A 20,638-nucleotide genomic window follows, 5' to 3' on the forward strand; every position below is an offset into this window, starting at 1 on the left:
AGATTAAAAAAAAAAAAGGCCAAATTCGTGAGATTAAAATCACTGCACACTTTAAAAGTTTCAGATTAAAACAACTTCAATAATAAGAAATGAACACATTATAATTTGTAAGTATGCCTTGTAAGATTAGACTAAGGGGCCGTTTGGTAAGCTATAATGGGGAAAGGGAATGGGAATGATTCCCTTTGTAAGTGTTTGTTTTTCATATTTTGTCATTCTCATTCTCCATTTTTATTTTTGGGTTTACCTAAAATTGTTCTAAAGTCATTCCTCAACCCCCTACCTTTTGCATTCCCTTTCCTTAGCCACCCCTCCACCACCACACACACACTAGCCACCACCCTTTTACCTTACCCCCACCACCCAACTGCCACCCAGTAGCACCTCCATCGCCATCGTCTTCCTTTCCCCGACCATTGTCGCCCACCGCCCAGCTACCCTTGCCGCACCTTACCTTCTTCTTCGCTGCCCAAAAACCCTTCCCCTACCCTCGAAAACCACCCACCTACCATCGATAGGGAGGATTTTCGTTGGTTTCGTGGGTGGGGTAGCCGAAAATCGACAAGGTTTTTGGGTAAGGTGGTCGGAAATCAAAAAGGGAGGGAAGGGGAGGGGTTTTGAAGGATGGTAGGTGGGTGGTCGGTAGTGGAAAGAGGACGGAGGGGGAATGAGAAAGGGGTTTCTAGGGTTTTTACAGGGAGGAGGAGGAAGAGGACGGTAGGGGAAGGTTTTGGGGGGAGGGTGGGGTTTTTGGGCGGCGAGGAACGGCGGGGATGGGTGGGGGAGGTGCGACTAGGGGCGGCGAGTGTGACTAGGTGGTGGCTGGGTGGTGGGTTGGCTGGGTGATGGCTGGAAATTTGAAGGAATGAGGTGTTTGTGTGGCTGTGTGGTGATGGTGGACTAGTGGTTCCATTCCTTTTATTTTTTTTAAAAACAAACAACATACTATTTGGAAAGGTTTTCCATTCCATTCTCTTTCTTTCCCTTTGTTCATTCCATTTCGATTACCCCCTGCGAACCAAACGACCCCTAAATTGATTATATTACACCTTGCAAGAGTAGACTAAATTTATGTGATGTATGAACTTACTAGTGCTCATCTCCTTGTAGAATTGTGTATATAACATATGGTATCAACTTGGCAGAGTCTTTTTCCTCAGATCTGTGTCGTGATTCCAACATGTATTAACTTGCTCAAACAATTCACCAATTATGAGTTAGATGATAGATTTCGGTTCCAAATTGCCCCAAACACTTACTTTACTTTATTAAGAGCCTAAATTAAATTTGCGCACTAGTCACAATTATAGAAGAAAAGATAGATGGGGAGAAAATAGTATAGAGTATCCACCTATTACAATAAAGATTTGAACGATCAACTAGCTTAGCTTAGTTGGTAAAGTAATAAGGATGATACTCAAGAGTCAAGACATGAGATCAAATTTCGTTTATATCATTGACCGTTATGGTTCAGTCACACAAAAACATTAACTTCGTAAAATTACTTGTAAACTCAAATGTTATAGTCAATTATGTCACCCGGTAGAAATAGTTAATACCAAAAGGATGGTAATTAATGGAGATTTTATACTAGAGATGATCAACATCGGCTCAGCCCGCTAGCTCGGCTTATTCTGGCTCGAAAATAAGGTGGGTTTGGGCAAGCTTAAAAATGTATTTTTTGTTAAAAGCCCGAACCCGGCCCGAAAAACCCGCTTTGGCTCGACAAGCCCACTACTTTTTTGCGAGTTTGGGCACGAGGTATCATGTTAAGGCCCAGTCCGACCCGATTTTTTGATCACCTCTATTTTACGCCATTCATGGAATCACTAGAAGAAAATTCTATGATTCCTAATGCTTCCTCTATTCCAATAATATTGCAATAAGGATGAAATTACGCATCCCAAAACATATTTTATATGTTAAATATCTATAATTGCATAAAAGTAAAAATTATAAAAAGTTGATATTGTGAAAGTATTTTATGAGACGAATCCAATAAAATCTCATATGACTATATTTTGTTTAATGTATAAATCATACGAAATGTTATATGGTTAAACAAGAGTGATGAATAATGCAAAAATCCCATTATTGTAATATTATTAGAATGGAGGAAGTATAACATACCATCTCTCTGTGGCACCTTAGTTGACAAGGACTTTAATACTAAAATATTGTATGGTATACCATAGTGTCTTGAGATATTTTTCTCTCTCTTCTTCCAATCCACGCTTCCCATATTTTTAATTTTTATTCTTCCTACCTTCCATGGTGTTTTACTGTTCTTGGGTTCTTCTTCATTCCCTTTGTTTTCTGCAAAATGTATCCTCATTTTACCCATTTTTCTGAGTCTATTCTTCAAAAAATTTCATGGGTAATTTTCTAATTCCTTAATGATCAATTTCTTTGCATTACATGCCATTGCACCGATTATTAATATTTTTTATTTTTATTTTTTAGGTTGAATTGATTATCAGATGTTTTTGTTCCAGGTTGCTTTAATCATGGTACGTTATACTTCATAATTTTTATACGAATATTGCATGATGTTGAAGATGATGATTATGTGTATTTTGTTGTGGTTATGAACTTTTGAATGGTTTTATTGCTAGCTTGTTGAATGTATTGTATATTTACTTTGGTTTTTGATTTAAACTATACCATCATCGCGACTATTAATTACACTATCAACGCGACTTTTAATTTCGTACACAAGGAGATTATCCGGTTTCAGATTTAAATTATACCATCATCGTGACTGTTAATTACACTATCAACGCGACTATTAATTTTGTACACTAGCAACACAACTATTAATTTCGTGCACAAGGAGATTATCTTATGGATTTTAGTTATATTTTTCTGGGTTAGATGCATGAATAATGCTGTTTTGTTCTCTTGATTTTGTTATTTAGATTTATTTTAATTAAATAATGCTGTTGATGGGTTTGTTTTCTAAAAAGATATATTTATTGATTTCCTCTCGTTGTCTTGGTCCGCTACTGCGGTTTTGTACAATGCTATCAGTTTTTCGTAATATTTTGGTCTAGGAAACAATGATTATCTGCTTTATCCTGCAAGTGGGTTATGCAAGTTGCTTCTATTGTCCCTTGAGCTCGGTATTATGCAGCTAATTACCCTCATTTAATATAATTATAATATTTCCTTTGAGCTTTGGCATACCATTACATGGCTGTCTTACTGTCTATATACTTTGTATTTGTTTGTTTTGTAATCTCAATGAAGTCATTTGATTGATCTGTCGCAAGTGGTGTGTCGTGAATTAGATTTTATTATTATTTAACTAATCGAGGAAGAAGTGTCCAAATGCTATTTGGTTTGCATTACCATTGAAGCTCTTACAATGTATTTGGTTAGCAGTCGTGGAGGCGTAGGGAATGAGAGGGGAGGAAAGATGAGAGAACTAGAGAAGAGAAAGGGAGGTGTGTGTGTGTGTGTGTGTGTTGGGGGGGGGGGTTCCCCATAGTGAAGGGATTGGGCATCTAAAAGGGAAAAGGAAATGAATCTCTCCAATTCCATTCCCCTCTCTTCTTCTATGTCGTATCCAAATAAAGGTAAAATAAGTAACTCATTTTCTCACCCCACGTTTTTCCCTATATAACCTTTTTACCCAAGCATAGTGAAAGGTATTGTAGCTTTAAACACTTGTAAATGAAAGAGGTTATTGAGGAAGAATGTCATCAAGCTCAAAAATATGGTTCACTAAGGGTAGGATGGTAAAGCTACAAGATATTTGGAAATTCCTTTTTCGAAAGCTTGCAAGTATTTAAGGTCCTCAGTTTCAAGGTAAATATAAGTTTAGGGGTTTTGTTTTAGCACAATATTTGATACGGTGGATCGGTGATTCATCTTTAAAACCCAAATTGGCCTTAGTTTAACTTCTTTCTTCCAAAGAGGAAATTTTGGGTTAGCATAATGAGATGTATTGGTGTGGGGTTATAAAGAAAGTTGGTTATTCAAAGTGCTCATATATCAAATTATACTTTCTGTAAGGAGCTCTAGTATACAAACAATTTTGTTCGTAAAGCCATTGTATATTTGTCTGTGTTGCATTCGTTCATTATGTCAGTGACTAACACAATATCTTAAAATCAGTGAGGGGGCATGGCCATCTGCCTGTTTTGGCCATTAGGTAGCTTCATGCCTTGGAAGTACTGTTGCATACATCATATTTCCAATATCCCACGTTTCCACTAGCAAAATGATCTGTGTTGGATAGTGGTCCAGTTTGCATACATCATATTTCCCAAGAATCTAAGGGAGTTGTATGCTTTGTAGAATTGTAGGCATTGACATATCCTGAATTAGATGTTTTGCATCTTTCCTGTTATGGAACTATGGGATTTTTCAGCAGTTTCAGTGTGATGTCCCTGAGTCAACCATGTTGTTAAGCCATAGGTAAAGCAAAATGGGTCTTCTTGGCGCAAGATTTTTTTTTTTGAGGCTCATTCATAAGAGATCCCAGGATAGTGCTGCTCATACACATTAAATTATTATTACTCACAACACAATTCCATAGCAGTTTTTCCTCCTGCTTGTCAAACCTTCCTGAATTTGTCCCTTATAAAATTCTTAGCAAACCAAGGTTTCCTGACAATACTGGAATAATTTATGTCTTCTTGTAATGTTTTTACTGGCTCTCATGTGGTCCATAGTTTCTAATCCATGAGTCTGATGCATTACATTAAAAAAGAAAAATTAAAAAAAGAAGTGAGGAACAACATTCTAGGAGTCTTAAATGGTACAAGTGAACCATGGCTTTGTGCTCTTTCTTAAATGAGAAGAAGCTTGGTTGGGTTTTGAACAAACTTAGCTGCTGCTGCTGGAATAGCAGGTTATTTCCCATATTTTTCCTGAATTTATGTAGCTTTTTCATGAAAACCATTACAAGTTATCTGTAGATGCAGTATCATTGACACAATTTATGTTTCTCTGCTCTTTGACTCATTAGTTTTCCTTTTTAACAAATCCAGCTGCTATGATTCTTGTTGCAGTTTCCTAGTATGAAACTTCTTTATTAAACAGTAGAGAACCATGCCAAGTTATTTTTAGTTTATATCATAAGACAATGATCTCATTGCAAAAGTATATACATTTTTGTTTGACGTTATCTAATTTAGATTATTGCAAAAAAGTACACTGCCTTTTGCTGCAATTAGAAGTAATTTTTTAAAATTGAAGCTTGCATCTTTCCTTCTTTGACGTCATGGAATCTAAGGTCTATACTTGTAATTTAGCAACAGGGAGTTATGGCTTAACAAATTGCAAAGCTTCTATCTAATTGAATTTTACAGGCTGAAGTGTAATTTTTCAATTGATCAATCCAATGATTCATAATCTTTATTGCACAAGAAAAGGCTCTACAGCTAAAAGCATTTGAATTCGTGAAACACACCATCATAAGAACAATTACATACCTTACAAAAAAAAAAAAATATTTAACAAGCACATCTACTGTTTTTTTTATTATGGAAAGCTATTGTTGGTCATTGGTCTGCTATACTAAATTATCGCTATGTACCAAATCATACCAAACCTGTAGATGTTGCTGAATGCTTTTTTCTCTATGATCACGTGCATCATCCCATTCAAGTAGAATTGTCTGTTGTAATGCTTGGCTTAGCATTTGGTGTGACACTGGACACATGTACAGTACTAGCTTTGCTAATGTAGTTGCAAGCTACAAACAAAACGTGCCTTATTAGTGTAAAATATATTTGCTCCTTGATTATTTTTATGAAATTCTGAAAAAATTTAGTTGATTGGAGAGTCAAAGTACCATAGTTTCATATTTTTTGCTGATGTTTCATCATTGTGCTGCTCTGGTTGGCTTAGCTGGAGATTGATTGCCGTGTTCATGTGAGAATCATTATTGACATTATATGACATGTGTGGGTGTTGCTGTATCTGATTCGTTTCCTCTGTTGTGCACACCTGAAATTCAGAATCTTTCTTAGACACACTAGCAAACCGAGGGTCATCAGAAATTATTTTTTTTTCTTACAGCTGATTTCATTTATTATATTAACGGTCTCTCTGCATAAAATAGCCTCTCTGTTTGATACCTGCTTTTGTAGCTCAGAATTTTGCTGTTTCACGAGATTTAATTGCTTATATAGCTCAATATTGTGTTGATGAATTATAGCTCCCTGCAACAAGTTCAACAACTTTCAGCACACTTTGTCATGTGCATAAATAAATAGAATAAAAATTAGTAGATATTGTTGATGAAGTGACCCTTTGGTTAAGTTCTCTGATCTCTTCAGATAGGAGTTGGTCCTGCAAACAATAGCAAAGTTTTTAATTGTTGTGTTTGCATTTAGGAATTGAAGTCGGGTAAAGGGTTGGAGGTTTTTATCTGATGGGTGTGGAACTTGTGCAGCAGATAAATTACAGACCTTTTTCATTCTTACACTTTTCAAGCTTGTTTCCAATTGAGTTTCCAAGTTCTGCATGTCTTTGATGCTTAAACCTGAAAGTTCTTGTCCCATAAGTTTCCTGCAACCATCAAACTGGATGCTAAGAGATAGAGGCGGAACTTTTTGCAAATCTGTTGAATATTGAAATTGTTTGCATGTCAAAATTTAAAATGTTACTGTAATATGTAGCCAAGTGTCTTTGTTGTCCTCTTGGAGTAGATAACTTTTACAGTTTCAATATGTGTCATTCCTGCCTGACTTGTGGTGGTTTTTAATCTATTGGAGGTTCATTGATTCTTTGAATTATACTAACTGGGTTTTCCAGAAAGCAACTGTCTTTCATCTTTATTAAAAAAATAAAAATAAATAGCAGATTCCTCTAGGATGCATATAGCTGTTTACCTTGTTATTTTGGTAGCCCGAATGTGTTTTATGACTATTCCCTTTTCTATATTTCTACCACTGTAGAACTTGTGGGTTTGTTTTTCTGTTTGTTTTTTTGTTTTTTTTATTTTATTTTATTTTTTTTTTTTTTATTTTTTTTTTGTAAGTACATTATGGCTGGCAAATTGATGCATTGATTAGCACATACACACTAGGTTATTTCCAACCAGTTGTTATTCTCTGATGTGAACTATTGTTTCCTGGAACAGATTTATTCTCTTGTGCTACTCATCCATCTTGGATTTGAAGACAAGCAATCATATTACTTAGGTACATGAATTATGATTTGAGCTACCTGTTTTCAGTATTGTGCGCTTGAATGATGTATGCTGCTAGTCATTGGGACCATCATATTGCTTGTGCAAGCTATATTTTACTTGTGTCTTTCTAGCTATTACCTTTCACTTGAAGATCAAAAGCTGAATCTTGAATCTTTGTTTTGAGGGATATAGGTAGTGTATCAGAACTAAAAGTCATGATCAGTTCCATCTGGGATTAGATCACGAATACTTGCAGTCATTTAGGTGATATCTTGTATAAAACAAGAATGATTTGACATGCCCATTTTTTAAATTTGAATTCTCGGAAGCAGTTGGGAATCTCCTACTATAATTTGATGCTCAATCCAAAATACAATATTTCTTGAAATTTCTGAATATCGTTGGTAAATGTTGATAGATGGTGTTTGAAATATTACTCTTTCTGTAATGCATACTTTTTCCCCCTTGCTTTTTTGTTTAGTTCTTTCTTTATATATTGTAATATTTGTAAAAGATGAATTAAAGTCATTGTAATGACAGCTGCAGGGGTATGATGCTGGAATCTGACAGAATTTTGGCAAACCACCATATAGAAATCACAGGTATGTTTGGTATCATAACATGGCTACTTGCTGACCAAAGTGTATAACAATTTTCAGGCTCTTGGTGATCCACTTGGAAAATATCATAGTATATTATTTGATAATCGTGCAGCCACATTTTTTTGAAGATAATTGCAACCACATATTTTAATATCGAGTTTAAGGTCAAAGTATTGTTTACCTGTGACTTTCTTGTAAATATTGCAGTTGTTGCCTCAAGTTTGCTGCCTCCCTTTGCCAAAACTGTAACCAGAAATCGGAGAAATGTTATTGTCATTTTTAATTTTACATACTTCATGCTGATACATGTAATGTTATATAATTATTTAGGTACCGAAATAGGGTTTGGGCATTACATGTAATGCTGAGATGGTAGTATTGGGGGCTCTTTTAGTTCAGACATCACATTTGGTAGCACGATAAATCTATACAAGGTGTCATGAAAGATAAAGAAGGAAAAAATCAGTCCTCTGTCATTGTCATTGTTATTTTTTTTTCCTTTTCTTATAATTATTTTGGTATTTCCTTAAAAAAATTGAGTCCTTTAGAAGTTTTACCTTTCACGTAAAAAGGTATTATTAGCCCTTTAGCATCTGATCACCTCATCCCTTTTTACCTATACCAATATTCCCATGTCTCTCCTCCCCCTCCCATTTGTGACCTCAACTCCATGTTTATTGCCTAGATTGATTATCAACCTCATCACTATCACCATCTGACAGGATAAATTCATCCAGCTTAGCTATGTAGTTGCCTAGGTATCTTGTTTTGCAGTGTATTGGTATAGTTTTTCAGATTGTGGTTAGCGGTGAATTTATGGTTAGTTTATTAGTCGCTGTTCTTTGTGTTTTCATTTTAAAATATGCATTTCCCTCGATAAGTGACTGCCGGAAATTTGAAATTTTCATATGCATATGACAAGCAAGAAATTTCTGAAGCTTCAGTTTTAAAAGTACAAGTTTAGGATATGTAATTTATGTACAATAATGTTAGAAAATATTTAGAACTAACTGCAGGGAATATATTAATAGGGAGTTTGAGCCCTCATTAAATTTTAAATTTGGAAGCATTACATTAAATTGCCACAGCACTTGCCACAATTGATAAGATGATGCCTTACGTAAGATGAGATAGACTTGGCTGGAATTTGGAAGAGGTGTGAGATGAGACAATTGCAATATTGGATCTGGATAATGGCTCTGTAGTCATGCTTTGTAAGGTCATTTAGCTTATTGGCACAATGAAAGAAGTCAAGACTCAAGAGCACAACTTTATTCTAACATAAATGAGTCAGGTTTTGTAAGAGCTCTTTTATGAAGCAAAAGGCAGGAAGTTCATATGCACTGTGCTTTTAGGAACAGTAGATGCTGGAACCTTGAAGTTTGTTAGGGTTCATGAATTGAGTGTGTAGGAAAAACTATTTTTGAGTTTAATGTAGAGGTATCAATTGTTGAGGTAGATGATTTGCCTGACATGCCCTATGGGTTGCAAATTTCATGTCAAGTTTAGCATCCTTATATGCTTTCTAGCTGAAAGAAAGAAAGACTTCTTCAAGATTGGATCAGATAGAGAAAATTGTTTGAGCAGAAAATAAAGGGTAGCCAAGGATGGAGATTTTATCACATAATCCTCTAGTTACTCATAAAGATCACCCCTACATCCTATCTAAAGTCATTCTATATATCTTATCATATATCTGTCTCACATAAGATTATAAGAGTTACTATTAAGGGTAAGAGTGATTGAATTCAAAAGTAGTGTAATGCACTCGCTTAATTGTTTGAGTGGCTTTTGTTGTTGGTAGATATTTAAGGAATAGTAAGAATAGTGGTGATTTATATGCCTATGATATGACTCATCTTATTTCTAAGAAAAGATTCTTACAGGAATAATTCATCTAATTTTTGCATTGATAATTACAGGCCTTTTATTAAGGGCCTTTACTACCTTATATTCCCCTTATTGGCATTGAATAGTCAAATTTTTTCGATTGACACTCAAAAACATATTCTAAATAGTGTTACCTACTAAACATTGTGCAACATAGTACTGCTTTTCATGTAAATATACCATAACACAAATAAGTTACTGCTGTTCTTGTAGCTTGGAAAAGAAGAATGATGATACGTTAGCTTTCATAAATGTGGAAGATGATTTCATGGGACATGTGTTGGAGCACTTAAAAAGAGAAAACCCGCAAGAATTTGAGGTTTAGGTACCCCTAGTCAAGGTTTCAAGTTCCCTTTTAACATCTTTTCATAGGAATTTTTTTTTCTTCTCTCTCTAAATCTGAGTGTCACATCCACCCATCAACCTTTTTCACTCTCCTTAGTCTTTGCGAATTTGTAGGGTGAGTTAATCATGGGACGGATTATAACGTGTATTGATTACAGATAATGATCAAAATCTGGTCTCAAAGACCTTAGAATGTGAAACAGGCTGGAGGGATTATTTGTTTTCTTGTACTTAGAATCTCTTGCCTAAAACAAATTGGCATCAACATACTATAGTGATAGAGTAGGGTGATTGATTAGGATGATCTATAGCCTACATCGGTAAAACCTGAACAAAGTGTGAGATGCTTAGAGTGGGGCTGATGTGTCTTTTAGAGTTTTAGTGGTTAATTGGAGTCCTTGACCAGTGGGAAGGAGACTGATCAAGAAGAAATAGTCATTGCAGCGCTATGCTTCAGTAGGCTTGTTTAGTATATAAGGGCAAAAAGTTTGTGTTTCCTTAGAGTGGAGCATTCTCTCACTTTGAAGAGGACAAAATTACCATTGTTTTATTTTGTATTTCATAATACCTGATCTCATGCTTATCTTTGTTGTCAAAATAAAAATGAAGATTTTTTTCCTTTTAGGACATGCTTGGATTGAGGGTAATAATTTAGGGGGTAGCATGAGGTGGTGATAAAGGAAAGATCTTACTGGTGGTATGATGAAGTGAGAGAGAGATGGGTAGATTATTACCCTCATAATAGGGGTAATAGTTGCCCACCATTATACTAGGGTAACAATTACCCCAAAATGAGGGTAATAGTTTCCCTTCCCTCCTTTATCATCACAGCATCACTATCTCATTTTTATTGTAGTCGCACCATCACTATCTCATTTTCCTTGTAATCATACCATCACTACCTCATTTTCTCGCACAACTACCAGATCCATCTTAGTTTGACTCTTATTACCCCTTAATGCTCTATCCCCATTTCAAGCATGCCTTTCGAGGAAGTAGTCTTCTTGTAAATGGGCTGGCACTGTTTGATCACTTGCATACGTGTTGTTTTCATGCTATTTCTGAGTTGTGGCCTTGTTGAATCCGGGCTACCTGGCACCCTGCTGCCAAAAAAGAAACGAACTATATTTTAATGAAATATTTACTGATTGTTGCAGGGCTTTGAGGCTCTTCTGAGTTGCAGGTATCTTCTGCAAATGAAACATAAGGCAATTAGTTTATAGGCTTGCTGGCAAGAGCTTTTGTGTTTCTGCTATAGCTACTTCATGCGAGAACTGCAGCTCATGCTTCGTAAGTTGCCACAGCCCCTGTTTTTATGACTTATGTGGTATTCTTGTAAGCGAGGATGGTGGTTGAATGAAGCTGCTTAGATGAAGAGGGAAAATAATAGATGTATTTATGGGTAGAACAAGATCTTTGGGGTCTGGATTTAAATTTTGTCAGAAATGGTAGGAAACACTGTTTTCTGGATACAATAAAATACTAAGCGGACACCATGATCTTGTCACGGTGTTATCTGTAAAACTACTAACTTTTTTTCGATAGATGTGAGAAAGGAAGTGGTTGAGAGGGAAGTACACATCTCTAACCTCTCATAACTGCGTACCTTAATCCCCTACTCTCAATGGCTCAATCTGTTTAATGCATCAGCATATGTTCTGTACGATTTCTACCCAGGGTGTAGAATATCAGGATGGCAAAAGATTTTCTGGTGGCTGGGTGGTTGTAGAATACTTCTTGGTTTCTTATATAGCTGGTCTCTAGATATAACAGAGTACTTCTTGGTTTTACTTGCTGCTTCATACCTTCATCAAGTGATACACTGGACAATGCCTGTACTTGCTTTCATTTTCTCCTCACTTTGAATGTGCTGTAACATCTGCATTTTGTTATAGCACCCTATATCTTTCTTTAATCTCCAGCCACTGATGCCTATGAGACTTGGAAAGAGGAAACCAGCATTTTGGAAGTTTTTCATGTAATGCAATCTTGTGGCATCTTTGAGGTAGTCAATATTTCAACTCTATTTTGGTGAGAGTAGTAGATCATCTTATGCTGGAGATTGGTTTAGAAATGTTTGGATTACTGTAAGACATAAATTAATATTTGGGATTTTTATTTCTTCCTTTTTTGGGGGTTATTTATGTCTGTTACTTGTAGGATTTCTTGGTTATGTTATGATAAAGTTTCTAAGTATTGGGGCTGTGCTATTTGATTCTTTAGGAGTTGTTACGAGAGGTGAGTAGCAGGGAAGGATTTTCTCCCAGCTCCTTTCCTCTCCAATTTTTCCTTCATCATCCCTGACCTTAAAAAAGGAGCTAAATACTAGCACGGGAGATAGAGGGAAGAGAAACTCCCTTGGTAACAAGATAAGTTGCACCTTTCCTCAACTTTCCTTTTTTTCCTAATAGGGTTGTTTTCAAAGATCACAAGCTCAGAACATGACAAAGGAAAGAATTGTAGCATTAAATTGATGAGGGTTGCTTTTTTTCAAGCTATTGGATTTGATGAGCCAAAATTCCAAGCTTTCTTAGTCCCTTTCCTGCATTAGGGAAAGACTTTTGCTCCAAAATGGTGGTAAGACAAGCCTAGGCTATGAACTTCTAGAGCTCTTGACTTCATTTACAGGCTGGTGCCAGAAATATTACTTCTCTATCAACCAATAGTCAATGTACTAAAAGAAGTCACATCATTTGAGCTGCTGCTCCTTTCCAAACCAATGGCAGAACCCAGATTATGAGATTGGGTATGCACTTTTACAAAAAGGATAAGTCTAGCCCATTTTGATAATCATGCATCTCTCTGTCAAAATTGTTCCTTCCTTTTACAGGTGTCACTTATGTTATTTTGTCGTCTTCTTTTTGTCTTTCTATATTTTCCTCTCCGTCTTGATGTTCATTCTATTCTTCAAGCTGTTTCCCCTGAATTATTTTGATTCACTGCCCTCTGCCCTCTCTGATAGACTTTGAAGTTGGTGTCAATTTTTGAGTTCTGTTACCACTGTTTACTGCAATTCTGATTATTATTTCATGGCCACTGACAAACTGATTTTCTAAGTAAACACTAGTGTATGTATTCCCTAGAACTAGAACCATAGTGGAATAGGCAAGTGTGCAAAAGAATTTGGGACGAGAGGAATTTTATCAGCCACAACAACATATTCCTTCTGCACCTTAGTTTTCACTACGGTATTGCACCCATGTCTCCTTTCCACACACTAGATTTTCTTCCATATTTAATGATTATTCAGCAAAGAATGGAAGGGGGACTCAGCAAATGCGCTTTTTAGTGGAGTCAGTTCATTGGGTATGTTTAATTTAGCTTAACTTGGTGTCTGATGTGCTGATGGCTTGATAGTAGAGTATGTGTCCCGTTTGGAATATTTGTTGTAGACTGGCTTTGTGGGAAGGTTACTATGGAGAATGACTATTATTCGTTTATAATTATGGGTAGCTTGGGAAATAAGAAGAGCATAAATTAGAGGAAAGAGAAGGTTAACGAACAAGAATTCTGTCAACTTGATATATTGAGGAAGGTAGAAAGAGAGAGGAGTAAATATATTAGATAGTTGTAACAATTTTGCTTTGCGTTGTTTTAGCTTGTTACTTTGTTGGTGTCACAGAGTGGGAACTGGGAAGGTCCAGCCACTCGAATGTCTGAAAATGGTCTTTAATTGATTATGTAGTTGCATCAATATTATGTACATTATCAACCTTCCTTGGTTACTCTTCTTCTCCTTGTTTAGTTGCATCTATCTTTTAATTGTGTAACCTACTGCATGCTTACAGAAAAAGAATAATTACAAAACTGTGTGCATGTTATTTCTGCACCGTCTTGCTATTGTTTACATGTGCAAACTAAGTCACAGAATATGGGATGATAAATGCAGGTCAAGCTTTTTTGTTAGAGCAAGATTGATCAAGTGATAAAATTTGCTTACCTTAAGTTCAGAAGCAGCAGATGACAGCTGGTGGTTGTTCTCTTCCTTCATTTTGTTGTATCTTTCAATCACCATTTTCATGCTGAAAGTAGCATTCAGAATATCAATGTCACTATTCCTACAGGGATGAATGTAGAGAAATTAATGTTCATGGTAATGCGGGTTTAATGACACTTTCAATTATATTCCTGCCATGACACCCCTCCCCTCTCTCTGAGTGAGATGCTAGCTAACAGGATGATCACTGAGGTCTAACAAGAAGAGGTAGCTACCCTATAGTAACTTCATTCAGAAACACGGAAAAGAAGGCGGAGCTGAAGAGCTTTCTGCTGCTGCACAAATTAATTCAAGGATACAAGGATGATAAACACTATGGTATAGGTAATGTCTTATGTTCTCTATATTCTTCCGTATTCAGCTCCCTAAAGTTTGAACTAAAATGTTTTTGTCAACGAATTTTATAGCTACATCAATGGACGATGGTTAAATCAGACTATGATGAATGTGAACGAAAGACTATAAGTACATGCTGAGCCACTGAAGAGCAACATGCTTAAGGAATGTGAAGGAGGCTCTTTTCTCTTGGCATGGAAGTAGGGGGTATTTACCTTTAAGAGATGTTTATGAATAAAAAGTATGGTTTTATTTGGACAACAGATTGGTGTATGATTTCATTAACTTATTAGCTGTTTTGACCAGTAGAATACATTATTACTTGTACAAAATTGCTAATAACAGCTATCAGCTTTCAGCAATCTGGTATGTCAAGAGAGTATGGACATATTTTGTTATTAAATGTTCTTCATCTGACCACTTATTAAAATTTTGTCTCCATTATTATGTCTATTTGTACTCGAGAGCATTATTGTATCGGTTTTGGATACATGCTTGAAAAGTTTTAAATTGTCTTTTTAATTATATACCGACAATGTGGTAAACCCTAACACGAATGAATACATACTTTTCTTGAAGGACTCCAAGCCTCGAACCCATAGCGCTCTCTCTCTCTCCAATCTTTTGACCTCCATGATTGGTAGTTCTAGGCACCTTTGTGGGAAACCCTAATCTTCACTGTTCATCAATTTTGTGTAAATTTTTTCTATTTATTGTATTTATAGTATTCTCTTCTATAATTTGAGTTCTTCACTCCCATCTATTGATTGTACTGTAGTGTTTAGAGATTTTTTTTTTTTGTTAGTAATCCTGACTTTTTTTATTGTCTCTTTTATGTATTTGCTCCTGAATTCAATTTAGGTATTACCTATGTTATAAGATTAATTTTCATCTGCCCAAAAAAAAGAAAAAAGAAAAAAAAGATTAATTTTCATCGAAAGAAGACTATTTTAGATCGTTGACTGCTTTGGAGCATGCTCAAGGCTCAAGTGTTCAAACTTACTTTTTTGCAAGTGCATTTTCTCTACTGTTTTTTTTTTATTTAAATATCATCTGAAATTTAATTGATTAAATTGGTTTCTAATGTAATTGAGTATACTTTCAATGAACTGATTTAGTTCTTATTTCAATTAATGAGAGTTGAACCAATATCTTCTGTTTTGAGAGTGAATAAAGTGTCCACTTTAACACATCTTTATGCACCAATTTGTTTAACCCTGGAGGGTAAGGATTTTGTGAATTGTAGTTAGTGATTTTTCTTTGGGATGAGTGTTAGCTTTGTTGATAGAATATATGTTAAGAGATTAACTGATAGTTCACATCTGAGTTGTGAGATCAGATTTCAATCTAATTATCCCACATTAAATTAGAAGAGAAAAGAATATTGGCACACAGAATCTATCAATTGGATCTAGAATCATGTTGTATTTGGTTAGGCTCTTTTCAGAGTAGGATTTATGCTTAGCAGAATTTGCACACTAAAGATTTAATTATCACGGGTATTAATTAGAGCATATTAATGTTCTTTGCCCATCCCCTTTCTCAATTAAGATTACGACTCGTTTATTTTAATAATGCAGATTTATAAGATTTGAAGATGTCTTAGGAACATTAAACCTATTACTTCGTATAAATGATTGCGCCCAATAAGGTGGAAAAGAGGACCCATGAAGTGACTTTTTCATATTGCAAGTAAAATGATGGATTCACATGTAAGCAGCAAGAACAATTGTGTGGTCAAACTCTCCCATCTTTTGATATTAAACCTGTTGGAGATTTGTCAAGTGATATCTTGAAACACTAGTTTGTTTGTTTGTTTTTTCTTGTGGTTGTGCATGTTGATAAATCACACATTAAAATGATAAAATTAATTTACATTTGATGTGCCTTTATCCCTTCCTAACATCACATTCATGCACAAAATTTTCAATATATACGTTTTAATATAATACTATATACAATTTTAAATATAATTCTTAACAGATTTAAATAATATCAGGATAAGGAATAATAATAGTCTAGTGTGCAAAAATTGACCAATAAAAATATAAAACGTCAACATTTTTTACTATCACTAGTGGGAAGGAAAAAATAAATTTTATTGATTCAAAAGTTCAAGATTATTATAGGACTTGAAATTATACAAAATACAATAAGGAATCATGAAAAACAGTACTAAATGTATAAATGTAGAACTTCCAAAATTAGAGCCTCTCCTGCAATAACTTAAGCTCAATACTGACAAGAAATCCCTGATCAATTCATGCTTCTATGTCTTTTCACTCAAACCAACAAAAGTAAAAAGGCATCAAATTGTACGTACGTCTGTACTCCCTTTTACTTGTTCACAACATTGGACTATATCTTAAAAAGGAACATAGATAAATACATACCTCACGTATATAGTACTAGTTTATGATATATATATATATATATATATATATATATATATATATATATATATATATATATATATATATATATATATATATATATATATATATATATATATATATATATATATATATATATATATAACTAACATTGTCCTTTAATCAAGAATATTAATAAGGATGTAGATTATACTATTAATACAATATTAGCTTATGCCAAAATTTTAACTATGAGAGGTTGGGACAGTGTAATAATAATCAATGTCGAACAAGTTAAATAGCTAAAGAACCATGCAATGTAATCAATTGAGGGCAATTCTTGAACATTTTGTTTTGATGGTGGTCCTGATGATGAAATGGTCTTACTCGAGGCTGGACAGTATCATATATATATGGATTTATCCTTTTCGATTTGTGGAGGAAGAGCATGCGCAATATACAAATAATCTCATAACGAGGTTCATTTCAACTAAACCACTAGGGTTATATGTAGAATTAGCATATAGTACGAATTAAACTAAGTATGTCTCCATTCTCCACACCTAATTTTCGCTAATTTTAGGCCTTATAAGCTTTGATAAGTTCAAACAATGTAAGTTAAGTGCTATTAGCTTTAGATAAAATAAATTCAAACTAAGGTTAATAAAGTTTAGATAAGTTTAGATAGAATAATTAAAGGTACAGTAGTAAGTTTTAATAAGATTATTTCAAGGATATATAATAAGTGTAGCTTATATAAGTTCAATAATGATATGTTCTAGCTAATAATTTGAGTTTAGGAATTACGAAGTACTAATAATTAACTTCAAGATTTCATTCTTACCATCTTATTTTCACTAGTTAGGCAATAAGATAAGTTCAATACTGATAATTTCAGATAATTAATAAGTTCGGACATATAAGCTTAATAACAATAACTTTAAAAAATTCTAATGTTATTATTAGTTGAGGGCAAATTAGTCTATCTAGATAAGATACGAAGTCAGTAATTTGGTTTTATCTTAAAATTGTTTGATAATAAGATAGACACTAAAGATTAGAAGTTCTTTTTAGCTACAACTTCCAAAGTGAGATAGCTTACTCATGTTTGTTTGAACACTTGACAATAGACATGTATTAATATCTAAGGATGATACATGGTAAAATCAAGATGTAAGTTTGAGGAAAGATAATCAACTGATTTATCCTACAAATTGATCTAATGAAAATTAATATGGGATAGAAGATGTTTGGGAACGATTCAACTATGAAACTTTAGATTAGAAAAGGCTTAGGAAAAAATTCTTAAGGAGAAATAGAAAGAAATAAATCTTGAGATCGGATGTATAGCGATAGGATTAATCAATTTAGATGGTAAGTTTGCAATTGGTCACTATACGTAATAAAATTACGTAGTAGGCAAAATTATATTCGTTGAAATGAAGGGTGTATTCTATTAACTTGGTTTATACTTATCTTTATATCCATCCGAACTTAGCAAACTTTTTAGGCATTATTGGAACTTAGTTTATTTGTAAATTGAACTTCAATAACCTAATTAACCCTTATCAACACTCATCTATTCTTGATATTAGTGAAAATAAGATGAACAGTAGAGGCAATCTTCAATTACCAAAGTGAATTCAATGCACTCAATATTTTGATGTCAAGATTAATATTATCGAACATAAAAAGACATAGTCCCTTGAAGATATTAGACATTAGTTCGATTCAACACCAGTAATTTTAACCCCCTCAAAGGAAAATTTTTAAATCAATTACAACTTTGTACACACTCATTAATAAATTTAATTAATCAGCTACTAATTGTATTTTACTCCAATAAAATAGCACTATTACCATTCATAAAACAATTTTTTTTTTTAAGAAACAATTCATAAAACATGTATGTTGGGTTTTAGGACTACACAAATGTAATTTTAGTTCTCCAATTGCACACGTGAAATTTTCTTGTAATGAGATTTATATGAGGATGACGTTATACTTGTATATAGGTTTTGCTATGCAATGCCTCGCCAAATCCCCCCTAATTTTGCTTGTTTTATTTGTTTCTTTAGGGACTTAGCCTCTCTTTTGCACTAAAAAAAAAAAAGAGAGAAAAGTTAAAAGTATAAGTTAAGGAATATTCCAATTTATTTTCTTCAATTTTAACCAAAAACAACAAATCATGTATGTAGTATACTAGCTTATGAGATGTTTAATTTGATTGATAATCATCTTATTGACTTATATCCACATAAAAAATTATTTTAATCTCTATGCAAAGAAAAAGATTAAGATCAAAATATAGGAATGAATTCCCTAAAAATAATACTATGTATATTAATTGATTCTTATAAATTTCTTCTTTTTCTAACCCATCGATCAAGAACATGATAATTAAGGATACTAATCAAAAGAATTAGATGAGAAGAAAACATTATATCTAGAAAAATGAAACATACTTGGTGCTTGCAAAGTCATAAAGTTTTCCGGTGCTAGAAAAGATAATTGCTCCAACTTCTGCATCGCACAAGACTGATAATTCTCGAGCTTTCTTAAGCAATCCACTTCTTCGTTTTGAGAAGGTTACTTGTCTACTCGTTGCATTGTCAATCCTTTTGATCACAATTTTTCCTCTCCCCATTTTGTCTATACAACATTTTCAATCACTTTAGGTCATAATCAAAAATAAAAGACGATATAATTAAGAAGATAAATACATACATGATACAACATAGAACTAAATTAAAGCAAAATTGAAGACTTATTATGCATGGAAATAAATTATAATCAATCCACTCACAAAAACATGAACCCCAATAGCATTGGAGCCATATTAATGATATAAATTACTTCATAATATTATTTCTTAATAACAATATGTAAAAGATCAGATCTCGCGGTAAAAATCATGAATTATTCACATGAATACCAACAAAATTTAATGATAAAGTTTAATTAATTTTTTTCTAATTAAAAAAAATTAAAGTTTTTTTTTTTAGATGAACATACTTGTATCATTTATCTAGTATAGAAAGGGGAGAGAAAGATTTATATTTATTTGATAGGAAATACAAAAACAAAAAAGTTTCTTTTAGAAGAAAAGATTGAAAGAGAGATTGACTTACTATAAGAGTTGATGAGCAGCTTTTGATAATGAGCAAGGACAAACTTATTAGAGAAGAAGCTATATTTGATAGACTTTTTTTTTCCTTTTTTTTTTCTTTTTTCTTTTCCTCTCTCTTTCAAAATTTATTGGAAATTTTGTTTCGAAAGTCGTTTAATTTTTAATTCATAGAGTTATATTATAAGACATCGTGTACGGATTAGTATTTAAAATAGAAATGTTTTTAAAATAGAAAGCTTCAATTACACTATAGACACTTTATTAATGCTAATATACTATAACTAACAATGATGATATTATAAATTCCTATGATATCAATAACAAAGCCAACTATGTAATTAATTAAAATTTAATTATAGTATTAGCATTATTTAATTAATTAAAAAACCTAAAACAAGGAGCGCTAAGTATGTTAATACTGCCCTTAAAAACTGCTTACCGGATTAGGAGACCCCCACTCGCGCGAGTGAGATAAATTAAGTCACTCGCGTTCGTATTTGTTGGACAAGTGTCGAGTGAATCAGCGACAAATCTTTACATGAGATATGCCACACCAATTACAACGGCTTAATTTTAATTGGACATTGCTATATTTGTTTATTTCTTGGTTTGTACTGTAATTAAATAGATTATCCCCAAAAGCTAATTAAATATGTTTTTCCTTGCAAGTAGGGGGACATAAGGGATCCCACTTGTTTGGGTTGAGAATTGAACCCCTCTCACAAGGGTGGAAGGAGGGCATTCAACCACTAGGCCAACCTTGATTCTCTATTAAAATATGTAATTAGTAGCTTGAATTCAGTCTCTTTAACAAGGGTG

General features: G+C 33.7%; 1 protein-coding gene and 1 long non-coding RNA gene across 5 annotated transcripts; one reads left to right on the plus strand and one right to left on the minus strand.

The window, feature by feature from the left end:
- Positions 1-2,205: 2,205 nt before the first annotated feature.
- On the plus strand, positions 2,206-14,756 carry LOC110740057. 3 transcript variants are annotated; one of them, XR_002514980.1, is made up of 8 exons: positions 2,206-2,377; positions 2,464-2,510; positions 7,097-7,157; positions 7,688-7,749; positions 11,142-11,274; positions 13,874-13,954; positions 14,049-14,305; positions 14,389-14,756. It is a non-coding gene; the product is annotated as an uncharacterized LOC110740057 (long non-coding RNA). The 3 variants fall into 3 exon arrangements; XR_002514981.1 differs by having other exon boundaries at positions 7,694-7,749; positions 13,874-14,305; XR_002514979.1 differs by having other exon boundaries at positions 2,207-2,377; positions 13,874-14,305.
- Positions 5,328-20,092, minus strand: LOC110740056 (MADS-box transcription factor 23-like). 2 transcript variants are annotated; one of them, XM_021920544.1, is made up of 9 exons: positions 19,821-20,092; positions 19,155-19,341; positions 13,925-14,006; positions 7,931-7,992; positions 6,423-6,522; positions 6,262-6,303; positions 6,090-6,173; positions 5,804-5,958; positions 5,328-5,704 (listed from the first exon to the last, which is right to left on the minus strand). In XM_021920544.1, the coding sequence occupies exons 2-9, from the start codon at positions 19,334-19,336 to the stop codon at positions 5,689-5,691; spliced, it is 723 nt and encodes a 240-aa protein (XP_021776236.1). In that variant the 5' UTR covers positions 19,337-19,341; positions 19,821-20,092; the 3' UTR covers positions 5,328-5,688. The 2 variants fall into 2 exon arrangements, with proteins under 2 accessions (XP_021776236.1, XP_021776235.1); XM_021920543.1 differs by having other exon boundaries at positions 13,925-14,042.
- Between the last annotated feature and the right edge of the window lie 546 nt (positions 20,093-20,638).

This window comes from Chenopodium quinoa, unplaced genomic scaffold (genome assembly GCF_001683475.1).
Source record: "Chenopodium quinoa cultivar QQ74 unplaced genomic scaffold, ASM168347v1, whole genome shotgun sequence".
Lineage (NCBI taxonomy): Eukaryota > Viridiplantae > Streptophyta > Magnoliopsida > Caryophyllales > Amaranthaceae > Chenopodium > Chenopodium quinoa.

What these genes read in the sequence shown, in the direction of transcription:
- LOC110740056 (XM_021920543.1), bottom strand. Translation starts at nt 19,336, where the DNA reads ATGGGGAGAGGAAAAATTGTGATCAAAAGGATTGACAATGCAACGAGT. An exon ending in TATGACTTTGCAAGCACCAA is followed by an intron (nt 14,043 to 19,154) that starts GTATGTTTCATT and finishes TCATCCCTGTAG; the next exon opens with GAATAGTGACATTGATATTC. An exon ending in TCAGAGAACTTAACCAAAGG is followed by an intron (nt 6,174 to 6,261) that starts GTCACTTCATCA and finishes AACTTGTTGCAG; the next exon opens with GGAGCTATAATTCATCAACA.